The sequence below is a fragment of the Peromyscus eremicus genome, chromosome 13, assembly GCF_949786415.1.
Source record: "Peromyscus eremicus chromosome 13, PerEre_H2_v1, whole genome shotgun sequence".
In the NCBI taxonomy this organism is placed as follows: Eukaryota; Metazoa; Chordata; class Mammalia; order Rodentia; family Cricetidae; genus Peromyscus; species Peromyscus eremicus.
The window spans coordinates 60,158,623-60,174,833 of NC_081429.1; the positions used below are offsets into that span (position 1 = coordinate 60,158,623).

Genomic DNA, 16,211 nt, shown 5'->3' on the forward strand with positions numbered 1-16,211 from the left:
CGGACCACTGTCACCAACGCCTGTTCTCTGCATCGTGCTGTGCAGCAGCGACCCCACGCCACTTTGCACCTACTTTTTGAGAATATTCTCTTCTTGGTATCATTCTTCATCATGCATCACTGGGCTAGCCTACCTCAAACCTTCCGGTCACTTTTAAGTTTGCTATCGTTACTCTGCTTCGAGTTGGGAAGTCAGGGTAATTATTTTCAGTAAGCCAGCCCGGTATCAACTGAAATGAAGTGTAAACAGAACCCCGAGAACGTGAGTCTAACTCCATCCTCACCCACGAGGACGGACTGTGACAAAGGTCAACACACTCCAGCTCAACAAGCTCCCTGTCCAGAGGCCTTGCTGTAGAGCTGATTCCTTAAGACAGCGAAGCCGCTAGAATACTCTCCCAAGAAAAGCGAGCCCTTTCAGTTCTGGGTTTGGGATGGATGTGGGGACATGGGCATCTCTGACAAAATGCAAAGCCTTTCAAAAACACTAATGTTAGGTTGTTAAGGCTTCATTGTGAAGCATGAGACTGTTGGGTCCTTTCTCTGATGATGTCTGAGAGCCTGGGGCTCCATCTGGAAGATCAGAGGTAACAGAGGGAGATGGGCAGTGGAGAGTTTGGCTTGAAATATCCCTCCAAAAAACCTGAGCAAGCCACAGAGAGCAAGTCGGTAAGCAGCACTCCCCCATGGCCTCTGCATCAGCTCCTGCCTCCAGGTTCCTGCCCTGCTTGAGTTCCTGTCCTGACTTCCTGCGATGATGAACATGGAATGTGGGAGTGGAATACTAAATAAACTCTTTCCTCCCCAAGTTGCTTTGGTCACAGGGTTCCACCACTGTGACACTAACCCCCACTAGACAGATGCTTATTTTCTCTTGCTAAAAGTGAACTTTATCAAGCCAGGAACCAGGCTGCTGGGTCCACTTTGCTACTCTCAGAGCACAGTAAGTATTTTTTTAAGAATACTTTTTGTAGAATTCAAGACAGATTGATTAAGGATCTGCTCAAGCTTGGATTTTCTTAATGACCTCAAAATAAGAAATGATAAAAAGTACATCTTAGAGACAGGCTAAGTTGGTCCTTCCTTTCTCAGGAAACAGAAGGGAGCATCATGAGTCTGCAGTTAAGAAGCGCTGCTGTGTGCGTGGAGGAGAACCCATAACCACTAGGGCAGAGTGACAACAGCCCACTGTGTCTTAGCTGAACAGACGTGAACAAACCGTCCACTCAAATGTGGCCATTCTAAGACTTGTATTGTGGCTATAGTCTTCCTAATTAGAACAGGCAGTTAAAGACCCCACTTAAAGACCAAGCACATAGTAAGCTTTATCATTTAAACACATTACTGGTTCCCAAAATTTGGGAAAATGCTAAGATGCACCTCATGAAAGTAAGTCAACACTGATTGTATCTGATGGCAAAACATCTCGTTAGCTGCAGAGGACGACTGCACTAAATGAGACCTGATTGCAAATTTAACCCACTTTTAACTTTGCAGAGAAGAAGCTGTGCTCTTCTTATCACTACAAGTCATTTCAAGAACACAACCTAAATTAAAGTGAAGGCGGAGGCAAAGCTTCAGGCCCTTCCAAACAAGCAGCATGCCTCCAACAAAGCAGACAACCAGGTGCTGAACTTCCAAAAAGAAGTTCCACACTAGTTAAGCAAAAATACTTTATTATCGACTCCTTCTATCTGAAGACTACAGAAAATCCAGTCCTTTAGCCAAAACCAAAGTTGTACTAAAACAGATTTTGGTACTCTGGAATTAAAGCCATCTCTCTTCACTCCTGCCACAATTATCCGCAGCCATCCAGTCATTTTAGAAAACTGACCCCATCATAGTGAAAGTAAATGATACAATCTCAAACCAATGACAAAATCAAAGACAGATTTCCTGCTACATCCTTCACCGAGATCAGTGCAAAATAGTCTGGAACACTAAACCCTGAGCTCCGTAACTGTCTTAGGCTCAGATCCATGCTCTGCCACTGACAGCTGTGGGCAGGTTCCCAGAAGCTCAGCGCCTTGTTTTCCCATGTTAAAAAAATAATAATAATACCAACGTGCATTTCACAAGGTTGTTGGGAAGTTTGAGCTAGTAAAAGTTGCAAACATGGGATCCCATAGAGAACGTTGAGAAGTTGGCATGGTTACATCAGGTTGTAATGAGAATTTAGCATCATTACATCCGGCTGTAGTGAGAAGTTGGCATCATTACATCAGGTTGTAATGAGAAGTTGGCATGGTTACGCCAGGTTGTAATGTTAGCATCCAATATTGCATCAGGTTAAAGTGAGAAGTTGGTGTGGTTACGTGAGGTTGTAGTGAGAAGTTGGCATAGTTATGTCAGGCTGGAATAAGAAGTTGACATGGTTATGTCAGATTGTAGTGAGAGGTTGGCATGGTTACATCAGGTTGTAGTGAGAAGTTGACATGGTTATGTCAGGCTGAAATAAGAAGTTGACATGGTTATGTCAGGCTGGAATAAGAAGTTGACATGGTTACGCCAGGTTGTAATGTTAGCATCCAATATTGCATCAGGTTAAAGTGAGAAGTTGGCATGGTTATGTCAGGCTGTAATGAGAAGCTGACATGGTTATGTCGGATTGTAGTGAGAAGTTGTCATGGTTATGTCAGGCTGTAATGAGAAGTTGGCATGGTTATGTCGGATTGTAGTGAGAAGTTGACATGGTTATGTCGGATTGTAGTGAGAAGTTGGCATGGTTATGTCAGGCTGTAGTGAGAAGTTGGCATGGTTATGTCAGGCTGTAGTGAGAAGCTGGCATGGTTATGTCAGGTTGCAGTGAGAAGTTGACATGGTTATGTCGGATTGTAGTGAGAAGTTGTCATGGTTATGTCAGGCTGTAATGAGAAGTTGGCATGGTTATGTCGGATTGTAGTGAGAAGTTGGCATGGTTATGTCAGGCTGTAGTGAGAAGTTGGCATGGTTATGTCAGGCTGTAATGAGAAGTTGGCGTGGTTACGTCAGGTTGCAGTGAGAAGTTGGCATGGTTAAGTCGGATTGTAGTGAGAAGTTGACATGGTTATGTGAGGTTGTAGTGAGAAGTTGGCATGGTTATGTCGGATTGTAGTGAGAAGTTGTCATGGTTATGTCAGGCTGTAATGAGAAGTTGGCGTGGTTAAGTCAGGTTGCAGTGAGAAGTTGGCATGGTTAAGTCGGATTGTAGTGAGAAGTTGACATGGTTATGTGAGGTTGTAGTGAGAAGCTGGCATGGTTACGTCAGGTTGCAGTGAGAAGTTAACTACATCAGGCTGCAGTTCCGGGACTCACCGCGTATCTCCTGCACCAGGCAGCGATCACAACTTGGCTTTTTTTCATGAGCAGGAAATGTGTACGACATTTCCATCCTCGATAAATCTTCTGAATCAGAGTGGCCAGGTCCTCCAGCCGCTGCTTCCTTAGGTCTTCTAATTGAAATAACTGGTAAGAAACAGACAGACTTAGCCAAAGTCCTCCGGACCTACGGCATACGTGAAAGAACTTCGGATGCTGACATCAGCTACTTGAAAGATGTATGCTACAGATGCGGTGCATGAGGAAAACAGTTGGATGGATTCGTGAAGGATCTTATGACAGGTCAGAGAGGGTTAAAGTGAGCCAGAGGGGACCTGCGCTCTACAGGATGCAAACCAGCTCAGGGTGAAGTCCTGAGTACCCACATGACGTCCAGAAGTCTGAGGGGCTGGAGTTCAGATCCTCAAGCAAAGGATGCTTGGCCAGGAAAGGACAATTTCTCCTAATGCAGGTGCTGGTGGCCTCTTTCAACAACCTAAGTGCCCTCAAGCCCTCTAAACTTCCATCTCACTAAGCCATGTGCTATTAATTATACTTTTCACCCATCTGTACGTTTGTGCAAAGGCTCCAAGAAACTCTAAAGGGGTCTATGAATTTGATAAATCTTGAAAAAATGCTTCCTTCCATGTTCCGTGTGCACCCATTGGGCTGTGACCCCTCAAACTCCCGTATAACTTAGACGCTGCAAACACTGATGGGCTCTCCTTCCAGTCACTGTGAATCAGGGAGGGAGGCTCAGGCAAGGTTTGACGGTTCTGTCTTCATTCCTTAAGTTTTGTGCAGTCTACCACATGGCTTTGGTGTTGTATAAACAACATGCCGTCCCTTACCTGCCCCAGCTCTAGGACCCTTCAGACAAACAAGCAAATATGGCCTTGATGGTGGTACCTCAGGAATTAGCCTGCATGCATGGGATCTGAGTTCAGAGCGTAAAGGTTACATACTGTTCTTGGGTTTCGGATGAATATCTTGGATCTACCAAAGGAGTACTCTTCCATAGGAATTTCTAGCTCATTAAACAGAACCTCCACACCAGACCTAAAAGAGTGAACGAAACACAAAACAATATTTTTCCTGAGTCACAGAAATAGTTTTACCCTATATCATGTCAGGTTCTCATTAACATACAAAAAAAGCTACAAAAAAATTTACATTAAGGGTCAGTGTTGAGGGTTGGGGTTACCAGGGGACAACTGGCAGGAAGTACGTGGGTCCTAGGGATCACCTTTAGGTGGTCAGGCCATGCAGTAAGCACCTTTACTGCTGAACCACCTCTCCAGGCCCAACACTACGGCATTTCTTAGGGTAATCACTCTTCAGCCATTATCTTTCTACCAAAGGATTTTCAAGATTGATTTCCACAAACTAACCCAAACTAATAAACACCACTAAAGCAAATCTAGGTTTAGAACTATATACCCTAAGAAATGCAGGAGTTTCTTGATTTCATTAGCAATACGAAAAAAGTCAATGAATGCATCAGCGGGGGCCAGGGAGGAAAGCAAAGGCCTCAGACCTATACTGGACCTACTCAATCAACGCCGTGTACTGAACCTACTCAATCAACGCCGTGTACAAGTGTTTCGCCTGCACATATGTGTGTGTCACCACCCATGTGCTTGGTGCCTAAGGAGGCCAGGAGAGGGTACTGCATCCCCTGGAACTTGAGTCTCAGATGTTGTGACCTGCCAGGGAGATGCTGGAACCAAACCCAAGTCCTCTGCAAAAGCAGCAGACGCTCTTAAACCACTGAGCCATCTTTCCAGCCCTCCCTGAAACCCCGAATCATTGCTCTCATTCCACAGAGGGTGAGCACAGGCCACAACAGTGCCAAGTGCCAGACCAATGAGATGCTACAGAACTCGGCCTCATGTGGAAGGAACAAGGCCTTGACCTTGGTTTCAACACCAGTTTCTAAAACTAGCCTGGCTCCACCAACCTGCGGACTGACTGCCAGACAGGGAATAAATAATGTTGTTTGTTATGGCATGTTTAGCACAATATCCTAGAAATTAACGGTGTGTAGCAACAACACCCTGGGTCTGCATTAGACACCAGAGACTAGAGCATATGTGATTTCTGTCTCTTCTATAACTCAGAATGCATGTCTAATTACTACTCAATTTCCTGTAAAAGGCTGGGTCCAACTGAGAATGTGCACACAGCTTGTCTTGCCCATGAGCAGCCATGCTGGCCTCCTGCAGTATTCAGACTTCTACATTCCCCACGGCAATCCTGATTGTTGAGAGTGGAGGTTCCTCACAGGCCAGGCCTGACTTCTCTCCTGTAGCAGCTGCGCTCCATCACACAAGTTCATACATCAACTACCAACTGCCTATGAATTTGTCATGTGTATATTTGAAACATGTATAGGCACGCGAGTTCCAAATATGGATTTCATACGTTCCATTTCAATATCAAAGAAAACTGACACCTCCATAGTAAGCTGAGAATTATCTACAATGTTATCCTAAACTTTACATACAAGGGCAAACCCAAGCCACACCAAGAACACATCGCTACCTGACACTTCAAAAGCTGACGGTCGCACAGCCAGAGAGCTGCTTACCTTGCTGGTCCTTTCCAGTGAGGCCATGTTTGTTTGCAAAGCATCTTGTATCTTTCCAGGCAGGGTTCATAGGCCTGCCTGAAGGCGTAGCCTGCCCGCCTCACTCGGACATTCTCCAGCAGACCCAGGTACCTGATCTGATGGCACACGAGACTCTCGTTGAAAATGTGTGCTGCTTTTTTATCATTTGGCTTGATGCACCTAAAACATTTCAAGCATTTTAGGTTTTAAACTCTGCCTCTGTGAATCTTGACTGGGGTTTCATGTCTAACCATTTCACAGTAATTACTGGCTATTCTTGGAAAACCAAACCCACTTCTAATTATTTCAAACCATTTCACAATAAACTGAACATAAATATAATATTGTATACACTGCAATTAAGAAAATGATTAAAGCATGCAATGGCACTGATGAGTGCCAATGACATTTCATAAAGTGCAAGAAGTTTGAAAATGGTGTACACTGTACAATTACATATACATATGACGTTCATGCAAAACCAGTCTGAATCTGTACTGCTGTTTCCTCTGAGAGGTGGCGGTGGGGATCCACACAGAAGACAAGCCTAAGGAAACCTTTTATGATGATAGATGTGTCTATGTATGTGCGGGTACGCACTTCCTGTGTCTATGTATGCGTGTGTACACACTTCAGGACCCTGAGCTCATCCATTCAGCTAGAACAGCAGGCCAATGACTCCAGGAATCCTGACCTGCCTCCTCAGCACCAGGGTTACAGGCAGCTCCTGTGGCTAGCTTCTTTAGTGGGTTCTGGAGAACCTAAAGTCAGGTCTTCTTGCTTGCTCAGCCATCTCCCCAGCCTCAGCATATTTTATATTTTGATCTGAATGGGGTAACACATGTATATACATATATACAATAAAGCTGTATAATTAGAATTTGTGACTTTATTATGAATGGGTGATAAGGCCATAAGAAGAAAAACCACACTCCTGCCTCCTTGGCCTATTTTCCTTTGGAACAGAGCTCTTTGTGGCTGAGGAAGGCTGACATTCCCAGACTCTTTTGCTAGTAGGTAGGTATGGTCACATGATCAAATTTAGTATCAAAGCAGAAGTAATGTGTTGTGTTCTGGTCTGGGTCCCTGAAAGGAAGAAGCTTATCCCTGCTTTCTCCCAGTAAGTAGGCCTTTGCCAGTGGGCAGCCTTCTTTGACCGAAAAAATGAAGAACACACCTTGGAAATGGCAGAGCCACAAAACAAAAAAACTTCCCTATTAGCTCTAGAGCCGTTCTTACACTAAAAAGTCCTTACACAGAGTAAACGCCAGACTTGTAGAAGCCATTATCAGTTTGGGATCACACAGCAGCCATCCTTGTGCTGACTAACACAACCGTTAAACATCCATGGTTATGGCAGTACAGCCGTTAAGTGACCTCCCTAAAACACACACACTGGGACAATTAAATCTCATCTGGCTTTGTCTTGATGTTTGCATACTTTTCCGTTCACCATGGAATGTCTACTCTATGCACTAAATGAAGGCGGCAGATGAATCAATAGGAAACTCTTAAGTTCTGAATCCGTCTCCTATGCAAAAATGCAACTGGTTATCGATAAAGGGCCAGGGACAGTGAATGGAAAAAGTTCAGCCTTACGTTGAAATCTGAGGCTGCCGAGTTTCTAGCAGCGAGCATGAGGACCACCTCACAGCCTTGGGGCCTATTCCAATTTCTTACAGAACACACAAAAACTAGAGAACAAAGAACTCCCTAAGGTGATGGTGTGTGTTTCATGTCTCGATCCTAGTGATGCTGCCAAGGTAAACATCATGGTTATAAAGTAACCCAACTGTTCACCTCAAATCTGTGTGTGTCGCTTCGTGTAAGAGGCACCTCGAGAAAACTCGCTAACTCCACTCAGCTGAGAAGAGCGAAAACAAATGATTAAAGATTCCTGGCTATTTTTTAGAAATGAGATTTTTCTCCCAATACATGTTTTAACTTGGGTAAATCAGGGCAGGATAACTTGCCTATTTCTGTTTCTACTGATATAAATGTCAGGTAAACAAACCAAATCACACACACACACACACACACACACACACGAATGTGCTTCACTTTGGCTTCTTCCTAACTGAAATTCTAAGGGTAAGATTCACGCTGACATCGTATCCATCAGCCAGCACACCTCCTACTGCTTTGGGTACCAGCACACTCTATAGATTCTAACCCTAGTGGGACCTTCCCGAATCCAGAGCATGTCACCTCTGAGATGACCCTGAAGCTGGGAAGCAAACAGACAAAGGGACTTTCGAGGTTTTAGGGAAGTCTTTCTTACTGCCTTGAAGACATCTGGGTTGTTTTAGAAATGGTTTCTCCCAAGAAAGTCTAGGGCCCGGGCCCTCAGCGACATGAGTGGCCACCACGCTGCCTACTTCACGGCTCTGCTCTGACAGGACATTACAGGAAGCCAAACACGTGCCAAGAACAGGGCTGCATGCAAAGCCCCAGGAAAACAGCTCACCATTTGTTTTTGTACTTTGTCATTAAAAACAAAAAACCCCATAAAAGCAGAAAGTTGGGACTCCCCCATGCCAACCTCCAGCTTCCTGTCTCCTGTCACGCCACCCCTCCATGCCAGGGAAAGAAATACAGCTGTGAATTTTTAGGACAACCAACCATATTATTTGACCTATCGCTGGGTTTGCTACTCTCCGCTAGGGCTGCATTTAAATTGAAACCAACTGGAAAGTACGATTCATTAAGTGCTCTGAGATCTGAACTCGGGCTGCAGAAGTACCTGATGTAGTTCGGATTCTTGGTCTGCAGGTTTTTCATCAGAGTGGCCACGGACGCCTTGAACTGCGACCCCGCTGTAGGCGGTCTCTTGAGGTTGACCTTCGCCGGGTTCCCTTCGGGGAACAGAGATTTGATGAGGGCATGGCCGGCCTTCCACATGGCTTGGGACAGGTCTCGGTACAGGAGGTCATTGTTCTTGTCCACAAATCCTTCCACCTGGTACAGCACCTGTGAACAGCACAGGGGACTCAGCGCTGGCTCCGTACACAGGACAGCGTCAAACAAGGGCAATGACACCCAGACTCCTTCAGCAGAGAAGCGCCCCAGTGCATTAGTAGCACACTGAGACCTGGTTTGCCTCCAACTTTGAGTTCCATCAACTGGAGTTGCAGGAGAGATCAAAATAAAGTCTAATGTCCTTCAGGATTTGCAAGAATAAACTCCAAAACGTTATCATAACATTTTCAAAGGATTTTTAGATGTTCTTTGGTATGTGCATGTGTCTGAATGTATGTGAGGATTTTCTTTTGTTGTTCACATGCCAGGCTTGCCAGTTTCAAAGCAGAAAAGGAAAATAGAGATAACACTGACATTTTCACAGACATCCTCAGCACCAGAGAAACTGAGCAGGAATGTGTCTTTTCATATCACAGGCCAAAGAAGAAAAACAAAGTACCAATGTTCAGGCATCCTGAAATAAAAGGCAATCCAGATATCAGCCCTTCTCACTAAATGCATAGCTAAGGGATACCCCTTGTTACGTTTTCATTCTTATTTATAAAGGGAGTATTAATTCCAATCAACAACCTTTTGAGATTCTAAAAATTAACCTACTATCCAAATTGTTTTTATTGAGATTAACTTCCTCAAATATTGACAAAAAAATTTTTAACTAGGTGTCTATCAAAATCTCAATCTAAGAACTCTTTAATTTTGGTAAATGGCTTATGCTTTTAAAACCTTACTGTAGGCCTTTCTTCTGGAAGATCTCCTTTATTAACGTTGCTAGGTATTTTTGACAGAACAGCTTAACAGCTGAAAATAATAAAATGACTCAGAAACACTTTGTACTGTTCATGAAGGCCACTGGCCCTGTTTTCATGTCTCTCTTGTTAACAAGATTTAGTTCAACATGATCCAGGCTCAGTTACCAACGGCCCCCGGTGACTCTTGCTGGCCTAATGCAGCACCAGTGTTCAGCACACCCAGCTCCCGGAAGGCACAGCAGCCCTGGGAATAGCCGTGTGGGCTGGGATGCTTCCCAGTACCTTGCCAGCATAATGCTGAATTCTGAAGCAGCTGTGAGGCAAGGTCGTGTCGTTGAGGAAGCGGGAACACTTGCTCATCCTGCTCTCAAAGTGCTGGTGGGTGGCACAGACTTGGTTCAGCTTTTCCAGGAAGGTCTCGTCTGTGACGGTACCGGGACGCAGGCACTCCTCATCCAGCATGGCCAAGATTCCATTCGTGTTCTGAGAGAAAAGAAACGAAGGTGTCTCCTTCCTCCCTGGCTGCTCTGTTCTGATCATTAGTCCTCATGACAACATCTAACACGAGCAACTTAGCCACATGCAAAACTCTGTTCAGCTGTTACAGAAAACAAAGAACCACAAAGGCCACAGAAGCCAGCTCCTTTCCAGAATGTCCCAGGTGTGTGGGGACAGACAAAGGACTCTGTCCTCAACAGACAGGAAGGAGCTGGAATCACCCCACCCTCAGTACAAATGAAAATCACAGAAAAGTGTGCGTGGGCCTTAAATCCAAAATCACGTCTGAGTCAGAAACCAACATGGCAGAATTGTATCTACAACATGCCACAAATCCAGAAATGTCTCCTACGGCTTCTATTCTGTTCACAGCTTAGGAAATAAACTGGTCTCATGTTACCAAACTGTTCATGGATTCAGGGTAAAGATGGGTTTCTGGGTGGAGGGGATGGTACTCTTCCAAGATGTTGTTCTTAATGATCCTGCAATCAAGTGCTTTTCAAAACCATATTTAGAATAAAATTCTTGTTCTATATAAAATTTCTAAATGGGTATTAATTATGAATGTAATTTTACTTGTGTGTTCAGACTCTATGATCATATTTATTTCAAGATGAGCCAGATCTAAACTGAACCAGAAATCAGGAATCTTCTACTTTGCTCACGAAGGCAGTGTGTGCGTTTCCTCCAACCATCCCCAAGGCTCCTAAATTACCATTCCAGAAACAATCCAAGCCACTGACCCTTAACCCCGCCCACTTCCAGCAAGGCAAAGGCCCTGTCCTCACAAGGCCATGATATCCTCTGGCCAGCGTTTATTCATTCCACACAAAACCCAAGGGAAAGAGTGGGCTCTCGAGCATGCTCACAACATCCCCAGAATAGACACTGTTTTTCAATGACGGTGGAAGGAAACACTTCCTTTGAGCCCCAGGCGCTTCCGTGAACATGAGTTTCTTCAATCACATATACAGGGGACTGGTGAGATAAGCGAGTATATTTAAGTGTATTACATTTCTCTCTTATAAGAGAAATAATTAAGCGCCTGCTGTTTATGAGAAAAAAACACCCATCAGCAAAGTCAAACTTCCCACAGCAGAGTCCCCGGGTAACAAAATTTACTAGAACAATTTTCAGGAACTCTGATTTCTGGACCTGAGGCGAGAACTCTGAATTCTTTGGGTGGAATGGCATGCTCTCCTCCTAACACTGGCCGCGGCTTTCACAACTAAGCTTAGTTTTCATGAGGAAGGAGAGGTGCTTTGGACTATTGTTCTCTATGTTCAGCTACACCAAAGATGACGTTTTCAAGAGTGTCTTGCATATTGATGGAAAACACTGGCCAATCACACGATTTCCACAAGGGCTCATTTGAGACGGTAGGAAGCTGTTTGCTGAACACTCAGATGGTGTTCTGGAAACACAGCACATGTCTCCTGGGCAGGTAAAAAGTTGGCAGGAGAAAGAAGCTTACACATTGTCTCAAATTACGACATCAAGGTCAGAAGTACTAGCGACCCCAAGGTAAACAAAGGGGTTTCCTGTTTCCACACACAAGTGCGGCTTCCTACAATTACTGATTACAATAAACTATACAACACTGCCTAAAAACAAAAACCTTAGAATCAAACAGCTTTCTAAAAACTGTCTAGCAACTTTTCCCACTTTAATCCTTCTCACACTCATGGAAACTTGAGTCTTCTGAAAAATTCCAGGGCTCTCGGCCACCAGCTGTCAGCACACAAACAAACCCTGGTGAATTCAAGGCCCGGTCTATCACCTGAAGGTGTCAAAGGCTTGTGACAAGGTGACAAGACCATGGTAAAAGCTGTCCACGCAGACACCCAAGAGCCAAGAATGAGTACTTAGGATGACCACAAAGTCTTCAGAGCACAGTAGTTCCCGGTCCACAAAGAAAAGTGTAAAACACAGTGAGATCATTTGTACGTGGTGAATTATGCTGCTAAAAATTCCTTTAATACCTAAGTACTCACGTTTTCTATTAGGTCACAAATGATGGCATTGTTGAAGTAATCAATGTGAGTCCATTCTATGTCCTAAAAACAAAGCAAAACAGAATAAAACCAAATCCATGTGACAATGCTGTATTGCCATCTAAAAACGGATGCCCCCCTCCACCGCCCACATTTCACTATCTCACTCTGAATTTCTCTCTCTCTAGAACCAGAGCTGTGAGCACCATTGTCCAGGTCCCAAAGCTTCCTCAGCACAGCAGCTCACCATGGACAAACGGACTGAAGCCATCACCCTTGACCTGCTCCGAGACTGCTTCCCATTCCACTCTCCCATCTGTGGCTGTTCCCACGCACTGCATGGGCTCTCAGCCAAATATTTACTCAACAGGCCCTTGGGTCAATATTGCTCTGTGTATATTTATGATGTTTATAAAAAATAGGGCAGAACTTGATCCCAGAAACCTAAGGCCTAGAGTTTTTATTTGTCATCATGAGGAAGAAAATAATTTTAGAGGCAATGCTGAGTTCTAAGTTAATATTTCAAGTATAAAAACAGCCCAGAGAAGAGAAAGTGTTTTCTCCATAGGAGGCATCATGGCAAATCTACCCCATAGCTTCCAACGCTAGCTCCAGAGCCAAACCTGCAATCATTCTCTGTCTGCCTAACCTCCATCTCTAGGCATAGACATTAAACTTTCTGCTTAGGAGAAGAAATGTGATTCACATAGCAAGTGAAGGATCTGCCTATATTCTCTTAGAAGTGTTTCAGGTAGTCTATGTATTAATGTCCCAGCATTCCGTGTACAAGACAGGACGAGAACAAATCTTGCTTTTAGGATATTTATGTTACCAAAATTTGCCAAACAAGCACAAAACTTTTCTAAGTAAAATGGTCATTTGAAAACAAAAAAGAAATATTAACAAGCTGGTTTAATGGGTTGTTTTACTAAATCCCTGGGGATTAGCAATCCCACTAGAAAAAATACAGGCAGCAGTATATGGAGGTGTATGCCTATATCCCCAGCACTTGAAGACTAAGGCAGATGGATGCATGTTTGGGGATATCTTGGGCTACAAAGCAAGGCACTGTTTAAAAACAAGGATGTGAGCACACAAGCACACACAAACAAATGTGAGCTCTCAGAGAACAGCACTGTCTGTCTGTCTGTCTATGTATCCATCCATCCATCCATCCATCCATCCATCCATCCATCCATCTACTACCATCAATCTATCAATCATATATCTACTTACCTACCTATCATTGATCTATCAATCATCTATGTGTACCTATCTATTACCTACTACCATCCATCAACCATCTATCTACTTATCTACCTATCATGGATCTATCAATCATCTGTCTATCTATCTATCTATCTATCTATCTATCTATCTATCTATCTATCATCTACTGATGGATCTATTTATCTACTATCTATCTATCTATCTATCTATCTATCTATCTATCTATCTATCTACTGATGGGTCTATTTATCTGCTATCTATCTATCTACTATCTATCTATCTATCTATCTATCATCTATCTATCTATCTATCTATCTACTGATGGATTTATTTATCTACTATCTATCTACTATCTATCTATCTATCTGTCTATCTACTGATGGGTCTATTTATCTGCTATCTATCTACTATCTATCTACTATCTATCTACTATCTATCTATCTATCTATCTATCTATCTATCTATCTATCTATCTATCTATCGATGGGTCTATCTATCTATCTATCTATCTATCTATCTATCTATCTATCTATCTATCTATCTACTGATGGATCTATTTATCTGCCAGGCATGGTATGCCACACTTGTAATCCCAGCACTTAGGAGGCTGAAACAGGACTATGTTGAGTTTGGAGTTCATCTGTGATACACTGTTAATTTTGTCTTTAAAAAAGAAAACAGTGGTGAGTTAAGATGGCCCAGCCTGAGATCAGTCCCTGGAGCCCACACTGTAGGAGACAACTCTCACAAGTTGCACTCTGCTCTGCACGCAGCATAGCACACTCGCAGCCATAGCAAATAGATGTAACTTAAAATGTTTAAAAAGAAGGAAAAGAGGTAACAGTATTCCTAAAATGTTACAGCAAATCAAAAGCAAACAAAAACATGGACAAGAAAATAATCAGGTAAAAAGGAAGAATTGTTTACTTTAAAATAAAAAAGTGAAAATCAAGTTTGTGTTTTAGAATTAAAGATGAAAGGTCTTTACAAACAATTATTTCTGGTTATTTTAAAATTATAGTAACTTGAGATAATCCTTAAATAACATCTGGAATATAGTGACCATATAACAAGTGTTATGTATTTATTATAAAAATTTAAAACCAACGTTTTTTAAGATTGAGCAAAATCTCAATGAATTCTCAATCTACCTGTGGCGATACTGATTTTTTTGGTATAGAGTTCTCAGTGTCAACTCATTCATAAGATACGGCCATAAACATAGTCCCTGAATTACCTCATCGCAACCACTGACTAAGGCTTTCTACAAGCAATCCATATACAGCTTTGTCACTTTAAGACAGACGGAACCTAGTTCCTTTCATGTAGCACAATGAGTATGACTCATGGTTTGTGTATGAAATTACTCCTTCCTTTTTATGTCGGAGCGGTAGTCCAGTGCACGAATCTACCACAGTAACCTATCCATTCACCTCCATTTTGTTAACACAATGTTATTTTACATAATTACACTGGAATCCATGAGACCGAAGGTCATTAAGTACTGTTTAACGGGTACCTACTATGTACCAGGTACTGTTCTGCGCGTTAGTGGTACAGTACCGAAGAAAGTTCCAGTCAGCACAGCTGCCATAAAAAACCACAAAATGTGAAGACACAATAGAAGGGAACTTGGAGCTGACTCTCAGGTCATATGTAGATAGTCTTCCAAACAGAGGCTTTGGGTTATAATGGCGCAATCTTCTAGACAGTTTCAACGTTACCTCCCGTATGTACTCCTCTTGCTCTTCTTTCAGAGTAAGTTCGATGAAGATTTGTTGAAGCTTCTCATTACAGTAATTAATAATAAACTGCTCAAAGCTGTTGTCCTATGTGGAAAAAAAAGGAAATACACGTTTAACCCCATCCTCAGTGCTCCCTACCAAAGACACTCAACACCTCACTCCACACGAAACGCCACACACCACCCTTGAGACCTGACTGAGGCCCCACACAAGCTCCTAGGACAGACGTCCCTTACAAGCACTCAGAGAAGGGCTCAAAGCCAGTGAGCAAATGAAGTATGCACGGATGTCACAGTACTTAGAGATGGGGATTTTGAGTTGGTAGAGAAGTCTCCCCTGAAGTTCAGTAAAGACATGGTGAGAACCATGATCCCTGCCAACAACTTCCCAATCGTTCATTCTCAGGTCGTCTTCCTACCTCGCCTGTTCCCTCCAACCAGACTCAGGTCCCTCACTCAACACCCTGTCATGTGAGTGTGTGCACACATGTGTACATGTATTGACTCATTTCACAAATATATCCTGATTGCACAGTACTTAAGGGGAAGGGCTAACCATACCAATCTCACTAACCATACCATGACATAACACACCTCGTAAATACCCAACACACTGTACCAGTGCCATGCACAAAGGATGCCCTTACTGAACAGAAATCCACGGAAGTCAAAGCATCAGTATCACCCTACAGCCAGAGACAGTCTCTCTCTTCTCAGAAGGGCACATCATACTCTCAGGTGCCCATGCTTCCTCTTCAGGAGTTCTGCCTCGTATTAATCATCTCTTATGAATTCTCTGCTGGAAGCTCCATGATGAAATCAGTTTTGGACAATCCACAGAGCTCAGTGAACACACTGAAGGTACAAATACCATCTGCTGAGGGAACATGTGTTCCACTGAGAACCTTCCAGAATGACAGAGATGTGGTGCCGAGGCTTGTCTTCTTCGCTTCTCCCTCTCATCCTTGCCAAGAGGACCTGGTGATGGGCAAAAGGGACACAAAGACTCTACCTCTGGGAAACCTGATTCTACTCCACTGAGGTGGCCAGTCCTGCTCTAACAAGGAACCGCCATGCATGGGTAGAACTGAGGATCATCACTTGTGTGTA

At 43.4% G+C, this 16,211-nt stretch overlaps 1 protein-coding gene across 3 annotated transcripts in view; it reads right to left on the reverse strand.

Moving 5' to 3' along the window:
• Window positions 1–16,211, reverse strand: part of Myo1b (myosin IB) — a 177,213-nt gene that overhangs the window by 23,094 nt on the left and 137,908 nt on the right. For all 3 annotated transcript variants that reach the window (XM_059278606.1, XM_059278604.1, XM_059278605.1), the window contains 7 exons: window positions 15,082–15,186; window positions 12,128–12,190; window positions 9,918–10,118; window positions 8,651–8,877; window positions 5,887–6,087; window positions 4,262–4,355; window positions 3,294–3,443 (listed from right to left, as the gene is read on the reverse strand). In XM_059278606.1, coding sequence (XP_059134589.1) covers window positions 3,294–3,443; window positions 4,262–4,355; window positions 5,887–6,087; window positions 8,651–8,877; window positions 9,918–10,118; window positions 12,128–12,190; window positions 15,082–15,186 — 1,041 coding nt within the window. The remainder of the gene's footprint in view (window positions 1–3,293; window positions 3,444–4,261; window positions 4,356–5,886; window positions 6,088–8,650; window positions 8,878–9,917; window positions 10,119–12,127; window positions 12,191–15,081; window positions 15,187–16,211) is intronic.